Source organism: Salmo trutta, chromosome 22 (genome assembly GCF_901001165.1).
Source record: "Salmo trutta chromosome 22, fSalTru1.1, whole genome shotgun sequence".
Taxonomy (NCBI): domain Eukaryota; kingdom Metazoa; phylum Chordata; class Actinopteri; order Salmoniformes; family Salmonidae; genus Salmo; species Salmo trutta.
The window spans coordinates 20376042-20394869 of NC_042978.1; the positions used below are offsets into that span (position 1 = coordinate 20376042).

The window sequence follows — 18828 nt, forward strand, 5'->3', positions numbered from 1 at the left end:
AGCAAGTCCCCGCAGCAATGTTCCAACATCTAGGGGAAAGCCTTCCCAGAAGACTGGCAGTTGTTATAGCAGCAAAGGGGGGACCAACTCCATATTAATGCCCATGATTTTGGAATGAGATGTTTGAGCAGGTGTCCACATACTTTTGGTCATGTAGTGTAGTTTATTATCATTTTGATGTACAGCATTTAGAATTTCACCATTGCAAAGTGAACATCACTGTAAGGTTCATAAAGCAGTGAGACAGAATGCTGACTACCAGGCAACTCCATGAAACACACTTTGGTACTGCCCTCTTCAGGAGACCTTTATTCATGTCAAACATTACACTTCACTCACTTTTCGATTGAGTTCAGCATATCTGTATGCTTTGCATGCATCCTGTTCACTTGCGTAAAGATGACATGCAACGCCCTTGTCATAGTTTTATGAGGTTTGAAATACTACTTTCATTGTCAGTTGTTATCATAGCGTGAGTCCTGGCTCTCACTCCTCTGCCTTTAGGAAATACACCTTTTTAGCTGTAGATTTTACAGGAACCCTTCAATTCACATTGAACGGTCGGATCATGTCTCTACATCTCGCTCCAGCACAGCCTTCCTGACGTAAAGTCAGATGGCATGCCAAGACAGCTTACTCCACCAAACTCAGTGGCCTATGGATGAGAAGAGCAGATAACCAAAGGTGGGTTAGACACATCATGAATCTGCAAGTTAATTTTACCATAAGTGAATGAATCTCAGGAATTGCATTGTGTAAGCAAGTGGTAACATAAGTAGTTTTTGACTGAGTAATGTATGTAGTATTTAATCAAGTTGGGGTTTTGCTCTCATTTAGTGATTTCTTACATTTTCCTCTCTGCATCTTGCAAATAGAGTTTATTAACAAATGTATGCTTGACATTGTCAAGTCCTATTTTACAGGTGATAGAGGATGCTATTCTCCAATATCAATATTTGTTGCAGAACATGACATGTACTGTATACTGAACAAAAATATAAATATAAATGCAACATACAGTTTATAAGGAAATCATATTAAATTGTATTTGTCGCCAAATACAACAGATGTAGTCCTTACCATGAAATGCTTACTTACAAGCCCTTAACCAACAATGCAGTTCAAGAAATAGAGTTAAGAAAATATTTACTAAATAAACTAAAGTAAACAGTTGTAAGTACAATAAAATAACAATATCGAGGCTATATACAGGGGGTACCGGTACCAAGGCAATGTGTGGGAATACAGGTTAGTTGAGGTAGGTAGGGGTGAAGTGACTATGCGTAGATAATAAACAGTGAGTAGTGTTGGCGTTGGCGTTCCGGTACCGCTTGCCGTGCGGGTAGCAGAGAGAACAGTCTATGACTTGGGTGACTGGAGTCTTTGACAATCTTTTGGGCCTTCAATTTAAATAAATTCATTAGGCCTTAATCTATGGATTTCACATGACTGGGTAGGGGCACAGCCATTTATTTAAAAAAATATATTTAACCTTTATTTAACTAGGCAAGTCAGTTAAGAACAAATTCTTATTTACAATGACGGCCGACATGGTGAGCCTGGGAGGGCATCGGCCCACCCACTGGGGAGCCAGGCCCAGCCAATCAGAATTCATTTTTCCCCACAAAAGAGATTTATTACAGACAGAAATACTATTCAGTTTCATCAGCTGTCCGAGTGGCTGGTCTCAACACGATCCCGTGGGTGAAGAAGCCGGATGTGGTCCTGGGCTGGCGTGGTTACACACGTGGTCAGAGGTTGTGAGGCTGGTTGGGCGTACTGCCAAATTCTCTAAAACAACGTTGGAGGCGGCTTATGGTAGAGAAATGAGCATTACATTATCTGGCAACAGCTCTGGTGGGCATTCCTGCAGTCAGCATGCCAATTGCATGCTCCCTCAAAATTGTAGGCATCTGTGACATTGTGTTGTGTGACACAACTGCACATTTTAGAGTGGCCTTTTATTGTACCCAGCACAAGGTGCACCTGTGTAATTATCATGCTGTTTAATCAGCTTCTTGATATTCCACACTTGTCAGGTGGATGGATTATCTTGGCAAAGAGAAATGTTCACTAACAGGGATGTAAACAAATGTGTGCGCAAAATTTGAGAGTAATAAGCTTTTTGTGTGTATGGAAAAATTCTGGGATCTTTTTTAATATCAGCTCATGAAACATGGGACCAAGACTTTACATGTTGCGCTTAGATTTTTCTTCATTATATATAGCATACATGTTTACTTTTTACAGCATCTATATGTGTTGGTCCAACCCATAGTCTTTTACTGTGAGTGGTCCCACAGACCCAGACTCTGCATTATAAGACTATGTATTTGTTCTTCACTTTTCATTATAAAAATAATAATAAATCTGTATAATGCCTCCTGATGGGCCAAATCCTAATCTGAGATTTCAGTAGCATACATATTTTATTATTAAAGGAAATATACTTTGGAATGTTCAAATGAAGTATTTATGATACCTTAGGCTATATTAATCTAGGCCTACTATCCACGCAATTGAGTCTATATCAGGCCTACACCATGAGAAGATGTAGTTATAAATTAGCCTGACAAGGCCAACTTTATGAAATCAATCATTTACATTTTAAAAACAACTTTATGATGCACAATAGCCTAATGGCGGGAGATTGTATGAAGTTAGCACCACATGGTTTCATATTGAAAACTCATTCAAATTAAATGACAAAAGCAATGTTTTTATCCTGTCTGCAAGATTTCTTCAGTTTGATTTTCTAATAATTTCATTTAAAATTAGGCTACAGATTTAGAAATCATAAAAAAACTACCAGACATCTGTTTTTTTTTAAGAAGTCCAAGGTAAAAGAAACAAAAGAGTGACCAATCCCAAGTAGTTCTGCTGAGGTTAAAATAACTTTTAATTTGAGATTTAAGTATTGTACTTTCTCTTTGTCTCCTTTTGATTCGTGCATCCATGGATCAGTGAATGTTTCCCGATGGTTAATTAGACATTTCCGCATGCAGCTATAGACAAAACCTGTTGCATTTGTTATTCTGATGTCATTCCATATAGGCTAGAGTTTAACAAACTCTTCCAAGCAAAACAATTTGTTTGGCCAGAGGCTTTCTAATCAATACAAGATAATTGCATTTCTAATTTTGTTTACTGTTTAATGAATGTTCTTGTGGTCCTGTCCAAAACTATCATAAACATTTTATAACATTTCCAATACTCCTGCTAAGGGGCTTAGAATGAACAATTACTGGACTTCAGAACTAAAACGTATCAACAACCAACCACAAATAAACAAAAAAATACAATTTATCTCACAGTGTAATGTAAAAGACCTCATAATTATTGGTAGCCTGGAAATGATTTTGTATTTTAAATCCATGTCAGGAGAAATACAACTTAGGCTTCTTAAAAAAATATATTAAAAGACATTGAGTTTATTGTCAAAGCAATGTGACATTTTAGAAATATTATTGTTTGTTTTATATAAATAGCCTACTCATTTGTTTTACCTCTCATATCACCAGTTTAGGAAAAAGGGTTTATAGTTAGTCTTCAAATGATACATTTATGGTTATTGATAATCAAATCCATGAATGTCTTGTACAATGCATGTTGGAACCGTCAATTACAAATAGCCATATTCAATTGAAATAGGCCTACCTATTTGTGGTGAAATACACAATGCATGGACCCCAATCAATTTTTTTTTTAACGTCATCCAAGAAGTGAGCAACAAGTAAAACATTTGTTTTAGCATTTGAATGGTTAAAACATATTTTTCCCATGAGTAGATGTTATAAAAAAAGAATGCTTTCAGTTGCATAAACCTGCATTTTCAAAAAACAGAACACAATGAAAAGTGGGCCTACGCCTTGTTTGGGTCTAGATCTAACTATCAAACATTAGGCTATTGCGTCATTAGCAAATAAAAAGTGTAATAAAAGTCAGAAAACACAATCGCACACTCACTATTGAATGGATTTTGCATGATTCGTTTGACTGTTAAAATGCAAACCTGAGACTTCAATTCAAACAGGTGTATTATCCATTGCGTAATCAAGTTCCTACCCTAGATAAGACCTTAATATTCTTAATCAAATTGTTATATTGTGATTCTAATGAAAGGGGCATTTGACATTTGAACAGTGAAGTTAAATCGAAAGAGAACAATAATCCAGTAATTGCCTATACATAGGGGATGTAATTGCTAGTACTAAAAATCATTAGTTCAGTTTAAGATAGGTAGCGACAAAAATGGTCTCTCGCATGCAAGCTACACATCTCTTAGAACCTAGTTATATAATTGCAATAAAAACCGAATTCTTCAACCAAAGAATGCATATTCATGTAGGTCAATTATCAGTAATTTCTAGAATGATGTAATATATATACTGCTTTATGATGTTTATAAATGTACTCATGGCCTACAGTTTTCAAGCGCTTTAGGCCTAATGAACTGAAACGCAGAAAGCAGGTGAACACACTGGGTTATTATTTGGGAATGTCACTCTTTTAAACTCAAGTATGACATTCCTAAATGTTTTCAGTTATAACATGTCATAAGGCACATACTTTCTTTCGTGACTGTTGAAGAATATTGGTAAACTTTTTTTTTTTTACGTTTCCAATATGAAGCTGCAGAAACCAGTTGGAGACGCGGGGTTAATTTATAAGAATACTTCTACATTTATGAAAGTGAATATCAATAGCAAAACGACTAGGCTCTGAATTAATTATAAATAGGCTACTCATTAATACATTATCAAATCATCTTCTGTTTGGAATGTTAGTATAATAGTAGGCTATAGCAAACTTGAGATGTATTTTCCTTGAGGATTTACGCACAACCGACTGTGGTCAAGTTCCCTGCTGCTCTTTTGAAAAGTGTGCGAGCAAAGTGGGGTTAAAGGCAATGGCAGATTTGACAACACCTGAAACTTTGACAGCTCTCTAAACCATGAGGATCCCTCCCAGGAAATACATTGAATTGAATTGTTTAGGTGTAATCACCTGTGTAATAAAGAGCTGGGGATCTAATTCTGAAATCACACACACACACACACACACACACACACACACACACACACACATACACACATACACACATACACACACACACACACACATACACACATACATACATACATACATACATACATACATACATACATACATACATACATACATACACACACAGACAGACAGACAGACAGAGAGAGAAGTATAGCTACGTTCCAAACTTGAAACTTGCCCTAGAACAGTGAGAGGAAGAACAATTTCATTGTATATCTGTCAGAGATTACATGTTTTGTAATAGTGGCTCACAGTGGGTAAATAGTTGTCTTATTGCTTTTTATGAACTACGGCATCAAGTGCCACCCTAATACAATGCCCTAAACCACACACACTCCCTCTCTCGCACACACACTTCCGCGCACACAGACACACACACCACCTTCGTGTTCATATATATCCTTTCTCCGAGACGACTGTAAGATCTCCTATTAGCCCATCGTTCGGGCCGTCTTTAAGGACATCCATGATCATACGAAGCATTGGTACCATCATAACTAAGGACATCTATGTGTACAATGCTGCAAAGCAATGAGACCGAAGACTCAGTTCTGTAATTTAAATATAGACAACCAACAACAGCACGATACATTACGACACCATCAAGCAGTTTACAGTTAGCAGTTTCTGCCCGAAATCGTAGCTGTAATATTATAGTAAAATCTTTATTTTGTTCTATTGTACCTTGTAGCGAAGATTCTGCTGGGGTTGAAGCTGTAGACTTCGCGTGGGACGTTTCTGATTGATCTCTGTGCGGTGTAGTCTCCCCTCCGAAGACCACGGATTACCTCTGTTCGCGGATAAATGGATATGGAATAATAATAGAAACCCGTCGACGAGATGACCAGGCGCTGAACCGCGGTGCTGCATAAACTAGAACTTTTCTAGGGGGGTTGGCAGTTTCGCTTTGAAATGGTACGTTAACAAATCAATTTAATCATTATTTGTCCATGTTCCAACAGACGCAAGGCGAGAATGATCACGAGTTGTGTGCACTTTGTAAAATCCAATTACGATAATCGCGTAGAGCTGTATTTTGGTGTTCTGCTCCTTTGTTTCTCAGCAGTTGGGCTACTCATTTTCTTGTTGGTTTTCAGCCAAGCGGAACGTTTGTGGGAAAGGCTAGAAATGCAGACATACTGTATATTTGTTACACCGGCGCGTAATGATTAAGATCGTCTGCAAAGCGTTTTGGCACTTCTCCCGTAGTGAAATGTATTAGTTTTTTGCCAGTTTGAGTGGGGCAACGCAGATTCAGTACCGGACGTCGAAGGCCAAGTTGAAGTTCAAAGCCAATATACTCTACCGGGTGTAGTTTGTTCAGCAGAAAATGGCCGTGGCCGTAGCCTCAGGCGCGCCGGCTTGAATTTGAACCATAGACCGACAGAGATGCTCCGTCCCTGGATGCAGTACAGTCCGAGTGCGGTTATAACACACATACTCGCGAGTGTTTTGAAAGTGCACTCAACTGGCATATTTAGAGTTTTTGTGAAAACAATATAATTTATTTGGCCCGCTGTTTTGGAAATATCAAACAAATATATTCAGGACGTTATATTTTTGGATGTCATAGATAACAAAATGGCCAATTTTGTCTGAACTGCAGTTCACTTCATGAAGGTTGATTTACCCACCACCACCGAACTGCTATAGACAAACTTGTGCTAATGGATTGGATGCAATTATTACTTCACGGTATTGTCAGATCAAGGTGAAAACAATATTGATGCAGACAACATTGTCCCTTCAGACTGATCTCAGAATAGTTTTCTTAGCTTTGCCCAAGATAACCTGGTCTACTCACTCAAAGTAGACCAAGAAGAAAGTTTGTATGTCCTTTTCTCCGGTCTGCCCATATGGAGAGTCCATGTATAGGCCTACTCTTGTGTGTAATGACATGGGGATATACTTACACTTTATAGGCCCCTTACAATCAACTTTTTGTGTGCATAGTTACAAAAGCAGAACGTGTCCATATAGTTGAAAGAAAGAATGTGATCATCTTTCTTGGACAGTTCTCCAAATATTATTGTCATTACACCTACCACTTGTTTTGTGGTCAAGTCCCATCGGACAATAAATACAATACTATAGAATTTGATAAAAGTAGGTTAAGTCTGAATTCAATGAAAAGTAACTGTATGCTCACCACTGACGTCTTAGCGCTTTTACGTACATACGTTTATAGCTTATTATTAGTTTGTATAGATGTCTGTGTGACATGATTATAGAAAACAGTTGATAACGGATGATGAATTCAGAAGCTTGGTTTTCTCAATTGGTATTGCATAATTAGGATATCCACGTTATCAGACGCTTATCGATTCTGAACATTTTGAAGAGCTGTTACATTTACAGTAATAACAGCTCAATTAAGTGTTGTAGGTTAGTCGTGAGAGGCCACTTGGGAGTGCAGGCTATTGTATCTGTGATGCAAGACTGTCATCAACGCACTCCAATGGTTCATTTGTACGATATTACGCAGCAATTTGCCAACGACACGTTTTGAATAAACGGCACAAGCGCACATGCAACATCGCTGTCCTCGATGCTGGGATAGGCTATGCGAGGGAGGGAGTGTACGCTCTTGCTTGGGCGAGAGAAAGTCCTCTGCAATTTTTGTTTTTGACCATCCGTTCCAGCGTTGCTCCTGATGATCTAAACGCAATACTTTGTTTTTCGTGGATTTAACGGGTATTACTGGACACAGGGAATCAGGGTTACTGCTTCTTTAAGGTCTTTTGGGGGGATGGGCTATTTTCATAACGTCATTTCATTCCTCCCTCTTTTTCATTTTGTCATTCTTTGATTCTTTTTCTCCCCCCATTTCCTAAATGGAACAGATTGCCCGAGCCTTTTCATTTCCTAGCTTTCCCAATTTTTATTCAAAGTTCCTCTTTTTATTTTTCAGGATTTTTAAGTTGAACTTTTCTTCTGTGTCATCATTTTTGGAGGTCTAACACCTTAGTGGACGTAAACTGCAAGTCAATTGAGGCGATGGTGGAGGTGTTTATGGTGATGGTGATGATGAACTGTAAAAGAATGATTCACTAACTTGTCTGTCTTTTGCTACCTGACAAGTCGTTATAAGTTCATTTTCATCATGATGTACTCTCCTCTCTGTCTTACTCAGGTAAATGATTCATTTTGCTTACTTTTTGGGGAGTTATTATGCATGAGCGTCTGTGTTGACTGAGAGAACGTGGCTATGAAATGCAGATGATATTTCAGTTTAGAAAAGGGCGGGATGAGTGTTGGCACAGTCGGTAAGGAGACGTGGAAACCTGAGTCTCTCAGCCTATATTAACTTCAGTCTTTTGATTATCACTGCTATAGTTTACTCAATAGCATTATGCTGACTCATGTTTAAAGTATAATTTTTTTTGTCCCAGCTTTTCATGAAGTTTGTTAAGTTTGGAGAAGTGTGTGGCTAAAATAACATTTAATTAATTAGCTGTGACCAATGAAGACGCATGATGGCAACCTGTGCATGCCAGAAGTATCAGAAAAAGTTAGGCTATCGACCCTGTGTATGGGAGAGTTCTCCACAAAGTATCCCACTCTCTTTTGAGTTAAGGAGGGACAACAAACCAGCCCAAGAACTGTGGTCAGGCCTGGAGCACTTCGCTCAGTAATGATGTCCTGATTAATTATTTAAATGCTTAGAATCATTGTAAATAAAATGTGTGTGTGTGTGTGTGTGTGTGTGTGTGTGTGTGTGTGTGTGTGTGTGTGTGTTCTTTACCTGTGTCATGGAGTAATTTGCACTTAAAGCGTTTTGTGACATTTTGGAGTGCGGAAAGTTGTGTATCCAAATAGTCTATCTGTATATTTAGAACAACTATCACAGTCTGCTATCAGGATATTGATTTAGAATATTTATGATTGAACAAGTCAGAGGCACATTTCTTACCTGATGTTGAGGATTCTTTTATTTTTGCTTCATGCATTAGGATTAGGCCCATTTTGAGTCAGGTTGACGCACAACGTTTTTAGACTAGTTGAAGAAAATGTATTTTTCATCTAGTATGCAATTAACATTTCATTGAGTTGTAATTGAGGAGATAATATTTCATACACTTTGAATGTAAAACTTAGAGAGAAGTAATATCTAAAGAAAGGGACAGCCTGGCCTGTATGAGAGAAACCACGTAGCCTATGACCTTGCAAGGTAGGCCTATAATAGTCCATGGTTAGATTTGAGGAGCCTGTTTCAGTCTGTAGGTGGATGTGTTTCACTTGGTTAAAATGATCTAAATATGAAAAAACTTTCTTCCATTTATTGATAGCCTTTAGATGCCATTTACACACGACAAGTCATAGCCATAAAGTCTTCATAGAGACCTATGTAGTTCACCAGTAAAATTCAAATGTATTTTTTATTTTCAAATGGAAATACACTTAACTTAATTCACATAAAGTAACGGGATAAAAAATCTATATACCTTGTTTTAATAGCTGGAGACATAAATAGTGCTTTAGTTTCCGTTAATAAATGCACTGCAAGAGGGATCCAGGGAAGAGCTTGGATTTTCTTGCCAGTTGGCAGAACTCAAGCAAGGACAAAGGGTGTTTTAAGGTCGATTTTCAGTAAAAGGCAGCATACTGTATATTGAATATGAGACTTGATGTGGCATTTCAGATGGACACAACTGCCGTATTTACTTTGGCTTTGGGATCTGCAATGGATTTAATAGCCCTGTTCAAAGATTTGTTTTAATTACAGAGGAAATTGTACTTTTCTTCAAAAATAAACAGACACATTGTTGCATGGTTCTAAACTGTTATTCTGAAGGAGGGTTTCTGAAGGAGAAAAAATAATATTACAAACAATTACTCATGTTGCTGTATGCAACAGGTTTCATATGTTTTACTGAATGTATATTTCAATAGTATTGTAACTTAACTTTGTAATTATACTGGTGACAGTTGTATTATTCGTGTGCTTTTGGAGTTGCCTTATATGAATTGTAGCAGTTCAAACTAAATAATGCCTTTGCCAGTTTATTTTTTATAAGACTTTATTGATGTCTCAGATAGTGACATTATATTTTTACTGAAATGTACAGTATATAATTATGATTCGTTAAAATTAGCCTATGGTTTATTTATTGAGATTATCCAAATGAAATAATTAAGATGCTAAACCAATTGTGACGTGAAAAGTAATAAAGTTGAGTAATTATGTAGGATTAGTAGTTTTAACTCCTAGTTTATGCAGCCAGCTGGTTTGTTGAATTGCTCATATGCATATTTTTTAAAGTTTTGAACAATGGTGAATTCAGACTTGTTTTATGGTAGTAGAATATCAGTGCTGTTTGTAATATTTAGATTCACGTTAATAAAGCGAAACGGTTCCTTTTAAAACAGCAGCGATCGGCTCCTTTCATTGAGTTGGAATGCACAAGTAATTCATAAATTCCTGTGTATTTTAATTTGTAAACACCTGAGACTTCTGAGTTCTGACCATTAGTATTCCTGTTCTAAATGAGGGAAGAAATGTTTGTTTACAAAAAAGCACTCCGCTATAGTTTTCTAAAGTTGGAGTTGAGGCACTTTGCCATGCTAATTTCTGAGCTGTGAGCCTCCACCTGAGGAGAGGAGAGCTGCTCTTGTGCCCAGCTCAAGTTGCACCTTTTCCTGGTGTGGATTTTGACAGGGTCTGATAGCTGGAGTGAGCCAGGCTGAGCTCCACAGTGTGCTGCTGCACTGTGCTGTTGCTGTAGCAGGCCAACCAGCTAGGCAGGCAGGCGGGAGGTGAAGGGCCGGACCAGGCTTGCATGAGGCCTCTGGTCTGCTGGCTGTCTGAGGCAGGGAGAGAGAGGGGAGGCTGGGAGAGAGCGAGGGAGGGAGGCAGGGCGTGCCAGGCAACGCTGCTGCGGCTCTGGTTCTGCTGGCAACCTGAAGGGTTGTGGCACTGCTAACGCTAAACACAAGTTATTACACATTATTCCTGTTCTGCTTCTCCTCTCTGTAGCTGCAAAATGCAGATTGCTAGAGTCAAATGTTCTGCTAACTTTTCCAAGAAGAAGATTTTTTTCTTTACTTCAGAGTTTCATTTCCTTGAATTCATGAGCGATTCTCCTTTAATGGCCTGACTGAGTTTTGCTGACCCCTAAACCACTGTTTAGCAAATTATTTTCAGCAGGTTTCCCTGCTTGTGGTAGTGTGTTTTAAGGGGCATAACCCCAAGCTAGCATCAGTATGGTCAATAAATCTTGTCATGACAAAGTGCATGCCCTCAGCTACAAAGTGACAGTCACACCAGGGTATTCCTACAGCTGCATACAAAAACAGATATAGGGCCAAATATATATTTTAAGAGGGAGTAGAGCATAAAATGAGTAGACAGGGGTTTAATGCTTGGTAAAATATATGTGGAATTCATGGATGACAATTAATCTGTTCTTTTTGACAAATGTAGATATTTACAAAATGTATTATGCTGAATCACATGATCATGAATAACATGCAATTATGACCCACCTTTTGTTTTGTGAAGGCATACATTTTCAAGATAGGGTACCTTGAAGCATGTCAGTTTATATTATCTGTCAATCTGAGACTGCCGCTTTGTAAGCCTGAGCAGACACAGTTTGGGGCATGTTTGCCAACACACTCTGATATCTGCTGGAGATCTCAAATCCCACTGTGTTGTAAGTGTGCTCTCCTGCCCCCATTTGTCATCGATTCATTCCATTAGAGCTGCAATTAGTTCCCACAAGAGAGCCCAGCGTCAGGCCAATCCAAGCCTGAGCTGGCCACTACACATTCAAACCATTTCACCATGTCAAAATCCCCCAGAATTCACTCACTTGCCCTGTGTTTTGTTGTAATGGATGTGAAATCTAAATCTCATGGTTGTTCTCTTACTCAACACAGGCCTTTCTTTTTGTCCCTGTGGTACTTGTCGTTTGCAAAGTTGTTTCCATTCATCCATCCGCATAATAGTTTTGCTTTTGTGCGATCAGTGTATGCGTTGCATAAGCATGTTATAAAATGTAGGTTTCCTCCCCAATACTTTTTAAGCCCAGTCTCAACAAGAACTGTTTTTGTGTTTAACAGTTGTTCTGGGCCTAGCAGACAGAGCAGGCCCTTCTTTAATTAATGCTGAAATGCTCTCCATGGTTGGACACATTGTGTTTTGAGTGACGCTTGCTGCTCTCTCAAACCCAACAGTTTCCAACAGAACCCCTGCTGGGTAGAGACTGGTCCTCTCTGAAGCCATCATCATCAACAGAACCCCTGCTGGGTAGAGACTGGTCCTCTCTGAAGCCATCATCATCAACAGAACCCCTGCTGGGTAGAGACTGGTCCTCTCTGAAGCCAGAGAGGACCAGTCTCTACCCAGCAGAGACTGGTCCTCTCTGAAGCAATCATCGCTAGAGTGGGGGTGGGGAGAGTTCTTTTGGAGCAGAAATTCTTGCCCCACTTTTCCTCTGTGTCCTGAGGGGCAGTCCCTGACATGCTGTTCCTCTGCACCGCTCATCAGACGCACTGTATCTGATGACGGTCGCTGTCTGCCTGCCTGTGCCAATCAACATGCAAATTAGGTTTATTTTGATTATTGGCCTCTCCAGAGTGTTGGGGGAGGGTCTTATACTTTTTAAAAGTCTTTATTTATTAATGTCAAGAAGTGGAAAAATGGGACGGTTCTTAAGTGGAGCAACTGCCTTCATGTGTTGATCCCGGTGACTGCCTGATTGTCACTAGGGAAAGTGAGAGGGCGGGGGCCCTAAAAAGTGCCCGCAGTTATAAAACCTCGGGACTCTTGGCATAGAGGCTGGGACTCCATGTGTCCGTCGCTGCAGATGTCTGTGGAAGGTTGGCTGCATTTCATATCACACCCAGGTTCCTCGGCAGGGAGCATGGTGAGGAACATTTTTAAATATTTACAGTATGATGCCTTGTTTAAATTCCATCTGAATATGCAACCTCCTCTCACCGGCAGCCAGGGGAGATTAGAACTGAGGAAGCTTTCTGGGCTTTTCACTTGTCACATTGGCCAGACCAGGGTGTTGCTAGCTCTCTGTGACAGTTTAGCCAGGTTGGCAATGTCTCTCTTGTGGAATGATGCTTATAGTGGATGCCTTGGCCTGCAAAACCCTGGCCCAGAACTGGCCTTCAGGAGCCAGTTAGAACAACTACATCTAGTCTCTGAAGAGCTATTAGATAGAAGGAATTACAAACACAAACAAATAGGCTACACTTCAGCTCACAGCTCTGTGGTCCCTATTCTTATTCAGTTGTTATTTGTATTTGGCTGAAAGATATATAATATCTATTATTGTGTGTACCCACATGGGCAAAGTTCTGGAAATGGAGAGACATGGTCTTTACTGTGTTTCCTGTCTGTCTATGTGTTTTGGAAGCGGATGAAAGCTTGTGAAGGCAGGCAGTTTGTTTCAGAGTTACGGGGTTTGAGGCTCAGTATTAGGTCGATGTGAGATGAACCTCCGTTCTTGGCAACACAGAGGGCTGCTGGAGACGCTTTTTGAAATGGTCCAACTGGAGGGATATCAAAAATATGCTGCTGCCGTGGCACTGCACTGGGTTTATTTCAAATATCTGTGAATCTAACCTTGGTCCGCTGCTGATGCCAATGTAGCCTTGTTATGTAGGCTTTTTATGCACCTGACTGAATTCCTGAGTTTTAACCATTCAATTACTCTTTCTAACGTCCACCAAACTTTATCCTTAAGTGTACCATAGAGCTCGTAAAATGGGGAATATTTTCTGAAGGATTTTGCTCAACTCATCATAGCTTCAGGTTGTCTTTGTGTGAGGCTGTACGCCACGTAGTGTATATTGATCCGACAGTGATATTGTTTATCAGGAATACTCTGGCACTTGACAAGTTCTTATTTTGAAGGCTCAACACATAGGGATAGAAAGGGCATTCAGGATCTTGGCTCTGTTTGCCTTTGATAATTGTGTGTGTGTGTGTGTGTGTGTGTGTGTGTGTGTGTGTGTGTGTGTGTCGGTAGAGGTGCTGGTGGCGGGTGGCAGGGTGATCGTGACCACTTTAACACCTCTTCTCCTGTGTACGGCAATATAAAAGAATGGCATACATGGCAAGTGCTGTAGCAGTGTGTGGCGATGGTTCTGTTGTTTATGGCTGTAGAGAGGAACGGTAAGCGAGGAGATAAAGCTGTGTTCTGGGATTGGGACCTAGCCATGCACGACTGCCGCTGAGGGAGAGCAAACGTTCGTCCTGCTCACTGTTCTGCTGCAGGTGCTCTCAGGAGGTCAATCATGCATATTTTGTATGGCTTGAGTTTTTTTTTTCCTCCTGGAGCTGAAATTCTAATATTTTGGCTCAGTGTGAGACAGCCGCATGTGACTTCCAGCCTCGTGTGACTTGTCCACCACTTTGTTTATATCCTTAATATTAATACGGGTACTATATTACCACCTGAAATTAAGTGGCTTAGAAACGCTATCTAATAGCGTACGAGGCTTTAATTAATGCAACACAGTTTATTGGCATATTTCAAAATGCATGTCTCTAAGAACATACTCAATTGAAACACTAGTGATGCTTGTCACAGTGGAAAACAGGCTTGTTCTCTGTCCCTCCATCTCTCCTAGCTGGGTTCAGCTCTATCCCTGACTGACTAATGCATACAGTAGAACAGCCTCTCTTAAAGCCTGATCCACAGCCCATCATGTCATCTCATCCAGGTCAGGGACACAGCAGGTACTGTACTGCTGCAGCAGAAGCCCAGTGGGCTCTGGGTTTCTCCCAGTCCACCAGCAGACATACAGTGCAGTACGGGTGGGATGTGTGTTGTGTTGTACTGTATGGTGGTGCCCTCTACAGCATGCTCTCTTGCTTCTATTATGTTCCTGTTGGACAAGTGACAAGGAACTATCCTGCCCTCTATTGAGATGCCCAGTTGTGATATTCCATCATCGTTGCAGGTCATTTGTGATTTCATTACAGTAGGGGGAAGAGTTGGAGCCCAGTGCATCGAGGTACTGGTTCACACTGCTTAATAGTCGGCCTGTAATAACCAGAACAAAATTCATTCCTATGTTTCTTTAGCAGAATCGGAAGCATAAAACATTTACCGTGAAGGAAACTGACACTGTTCAGCAGGTTTGAAACCACACGCATTGTTCATTGTTACTTTGACATAAAGGTGGAATTTAGAAAGGAATGACAGATCCCTTCTGTTGAATTATTTGTTTTAGCAGGAACCTGAAATGCTTAGAAACTGTTCCGTGCCTGTGGTTGGTTTTACTCCCTTGTTTTAGTTTCACACAGTCAAAACAGGGTTTCCTAGTTACACAGGGTTTCCTAGTTACACAGGGTTTCCTAGTTACACAGGGTTTCCTAGTTACACAGGGTTACCTAGTTACACAGGGTTTCCTAGTTACACAGGGTTTCCTAGTTACACAGGGTTACCTAGTTACACAGGGTTTCCTAGTTACACAGGGTTTCCTAGTTACACAGGGTTTCCTAGTTACACAGGGTTACCTAGTTACACAGGGTTTCCTAGTTACACAGGGTTTCCTAGTTACACAGGGTTACCTAGTTATACAGGGTTTCGTAGTTACACAGGGTTTCCTAGTTACACAGGGTTTCCTAGTTACACAGGGTTTCCTAGTTACACAGGGTTTCCTAGTTACACAGGGTTACCTAGTTACACAGGGTTTCGTAGTTACACAGGGTTTCGTAGTTACACAGGGTTTCCTAGTTACACAGGGTTTCCTAGTTACACAGGGTTTCCTAGTTACACAGGGTTTCCTAGTTACACAGGGTTACCTAGTTACACAGGGTTTTGTAGTTACACAGGGTTTCCTAGTTACACAGGGTTTCCTAGTTACACAGGGTTTCCTAGTTACACAGGGTTTCCTAGTTACACAGGGTTACCTAGTTACACAGGGTTTCCTAGTTACACAGGGTTTCCTAGTTACACAGGGTTTCCTAGTTACACAGGGTTTCCTAGTTACACAGGGTTACCTAGTTACACAGGGTTTCCTAGTTACACAGGGTTTCCTAGTTACACAGGGTTTCCTAGTTACACAGGGTTTCCTAGTTACACAGGGTTTCCTAGTTACACAGGGTTACCTAGTTACACAGGGTTTCCTAGTTACACAGGGTTTCCTAGTTACACAGGGTTTCCTAGTTACACAGGGTTTCCTAGTTACACAGGGTTACCTAGTTACACAGGGTTTCCTAGTTACACAGGGTTTCCTAGTTACACAGGGTTCCTAGTTACACAGTGTTTCCTAGTTACACAGGGTTTCCTAGTTACACAGGGTTTCGTAGTTACACAGGGTTCCTAGTTACACAGGGTTTCCTAGTTACACAGGGTTTCCTAGTTACACAGGGTTTCCTAGTTACACAGGGTTTCCTAGTTACACAGGGTTGACTTAATTGCATAAGAAAAAGAATAACTCACAAAGACCTATTCATCAGCAATAACTTCATTGTGGCAGTGAATGCAGACAATGTGTGAGTATTTAGGCACATCATATATCACTGTCAAAGCAGAGGCTGCTCAGTGTAGAGATTTGCAGGAAGTACGGAGATAGAGACAGTCCCGTGGGACTCCTGCTAGCTGGCTGCTGCTGGGCTGCTGGAACTCAGCTCTCCTTGGCTCACACGGCACTGGTCCCAGACATGAGCTGAATTCATTTAGGAAGCTCCTCTCCAAAATGAGGGCAAACCAATGTCAATTCTTGAGGGAATTGTATGATATTGATGTTTCAGAAGATCTGATGATGGTGGTAATGATCTGAATGTTTGATGAAAGGATATTGTTTTGCAGTTACAGTGAAGTGCATGTCAACGTTTCCATGACAGTTGACCTAATGAGGCAATCTACGACACAGTCATGTTTGTCATTGTCCCCCTGTAGAAGGATTTCTTTGTGTGGGAAATAAGTTCACCCTTTCATCCGGTGGGCCATGCTAATAGTGGGGGGAACAGGAGGGTGGGCGGGGGTGTACTCTCAAGGGCCGTGACCTAGGATACCTGTGAGGACAGTGCTTGGGCCTGGGCTGACAAGAGGTTGTGATATGATTGGGGGCTTTACCCTGTGCCTGAATGAATCTCTATTGCAAAGCTGCTGGGGGGCAACAAATGTTCAGCAAGTTTTCTGTTCTCCCTCTTTTTTTGTGGACTTCATTTTTTTGCATGAACCGTTCACTTACAACCGCTCTCCCACCAAGCAGAGCAGAGTAGAAAAACTGAGGACAGAGCGTCTATTCATGCTGGGTCTCTTTATTGAAAGGGTTTAAGAGCATCCTGCTCACTCTCTTTTCTCTTCACTTTAGATGACACTGTGAGTGTATTCCTCGTCTTCCCGGCGCTCTCACACTGTGCAACATATATCCACGGTCTTAAGAGTTGTCAGAAACTACATTCGAGGGAGAGGGCCCTATAAAGCCGTGATGCGGTAAACGCGGACGGAATCACGGAATACATGCTTTAAAACGGAGTTCAACAATATAAAGAAATGTATTGAACCAAGTAGGAAGTCTACTAAATGTATTCATTCAGTAATTTGCAACAGATTATCATAAGACATGAACAAAATGCATCAGTGATTCTTATTTTCCTTCAGCTTTCTACAGTGGCAGTGTGGGAATGTCTCTGTCTGTATGTGCATGTTGGTCTTCCACTTTGTGTAGCCGTTAGCAATGATGCTAATAATGTTAACTGTCTTCTGGTACGCTAACTGTCTCTTGCTGGTTCGCACTGAATTAAAGGGTATCTACACCCAATGATACAAATTTCTTCGATTTTTCCCAGACCTCAAAAGTGGTCTCCTGATGTTGTTTAAGCATCGTTGTGGACATAGAACACACAATGTTGTTGTCTTTCTATTAAAAACCTGTGATTTTGAGAGAGAAACCCCCACCAAAAAACGGGGGGAAAAAATGAAAACTGAATTTGGGAAAAAATAAAACAGATTGTATTGAGCCCTAAAGAAGGAGAGAGAGGGAGAAGCAGAAAGACTGCAGGCCCCTTCAGAGATGTGTGTGTCACAAGCCCAGACAGGGCTCCCTGTGAATTAGGAGGCTTGGCAACGAGCTGGGAACCATGAGGACACGTCAACATTTGGCCATTCTGCTGTGACCTAATATGACTCCAGCACCGTTCGGCTGCAGACGTAGGGCAGGAATATCGCTCTCACCCAGTCTTATCTCAACAGGCAGTGTTGCACATGAGAATTTCCTTTTACTTCAGCCCTGATGGTCTAACATAACTGCACTCCGAGGCGGTGGGATGTTTATTGATAAACATTGTCAAGGTTGTTGGAAGCTGTAGAGGAGGCTGTCTAATGGAACACGTATGGAAAAAAGAATATGTTCTCAATACTGTAACCTGGTTAAGTAAAGGTTGAATGTTATGACATCAATGAAACCATGGTGAAGTACAGTAAACTGTTTCATAGGAGCTGTTCTGAGAACACTCAGTCTACAGGAAATAGACTACATATTTAACATTTCAGTGGGAAAATATTGAAACAAAGCATTTAGCTTACTCACTTCCTCAGAGAAATGGTGGGCATTTTTTCCAGTCATTTTTTTAAGTTTGTATATTATGAAATTATGATTCTGAACATGTGTTACTGAAAGGATGCTTCCCCCCCCGACCACGCTGTTTCAATATCACTGGGAGATTCCAGTTACAAAATGATACTTGAGACTAGGGAACAAGCAGGTCAATTGAAGACTCAATAAAAGCAAACCTCATTACCAGAGTGGGATTCAGCCACAGTGAGGCTCAGTGAGTTGATC

The 18828-nt window shown here is 40.5% G+C and overlaps 1 protein-coding gene and 1 long non-coding RNA gene across 7 annotated transcripts in view; one reads left to right on the forward strand and one right to left on the reverse strand.

Annotated features, from left to right (window-relative positions):
* Positions 1–270: 270 nt before the first annotated feature.
* Positions 271–5891, reverse strand: LOC115158341 (uncharacterized). Its single transcript, XR_003868658.1, has 2 exons — positions 5755–5891; positions 271–655 (listed from the first exon to the last, which is right to left on the reverse strand). It is a non-coding gene; the product is annotated as an uncharacterized LOC115158341 (long non-coding RNA).
* nfic (nuclear factor I/C) overlaps positions 5855–18828 on the forward strand; it is a 114058-nt gene continuing 101084 nt past the window's right edge. Inside the window, exon 1 of one of the 6 annotated variants that reach the window (XM_029707160.1) lies at positions 5855–5985. In XM_029707160.1, the coding sequence (XP_029563020.1) occupies positions 5983–5985 (3 nt within the window). In that variant the 5' untranslated portion in view covers positions 5855–5982. Of the gene's footprint in view, positions 5986–6562; positions 8204–18828 lie in introns of those variants that run through there. The other 5 variants (XM_029707163.1, XM_029707157.1, XM_029707158.1 and 2 more) reach the window with 5 other exon arrangements.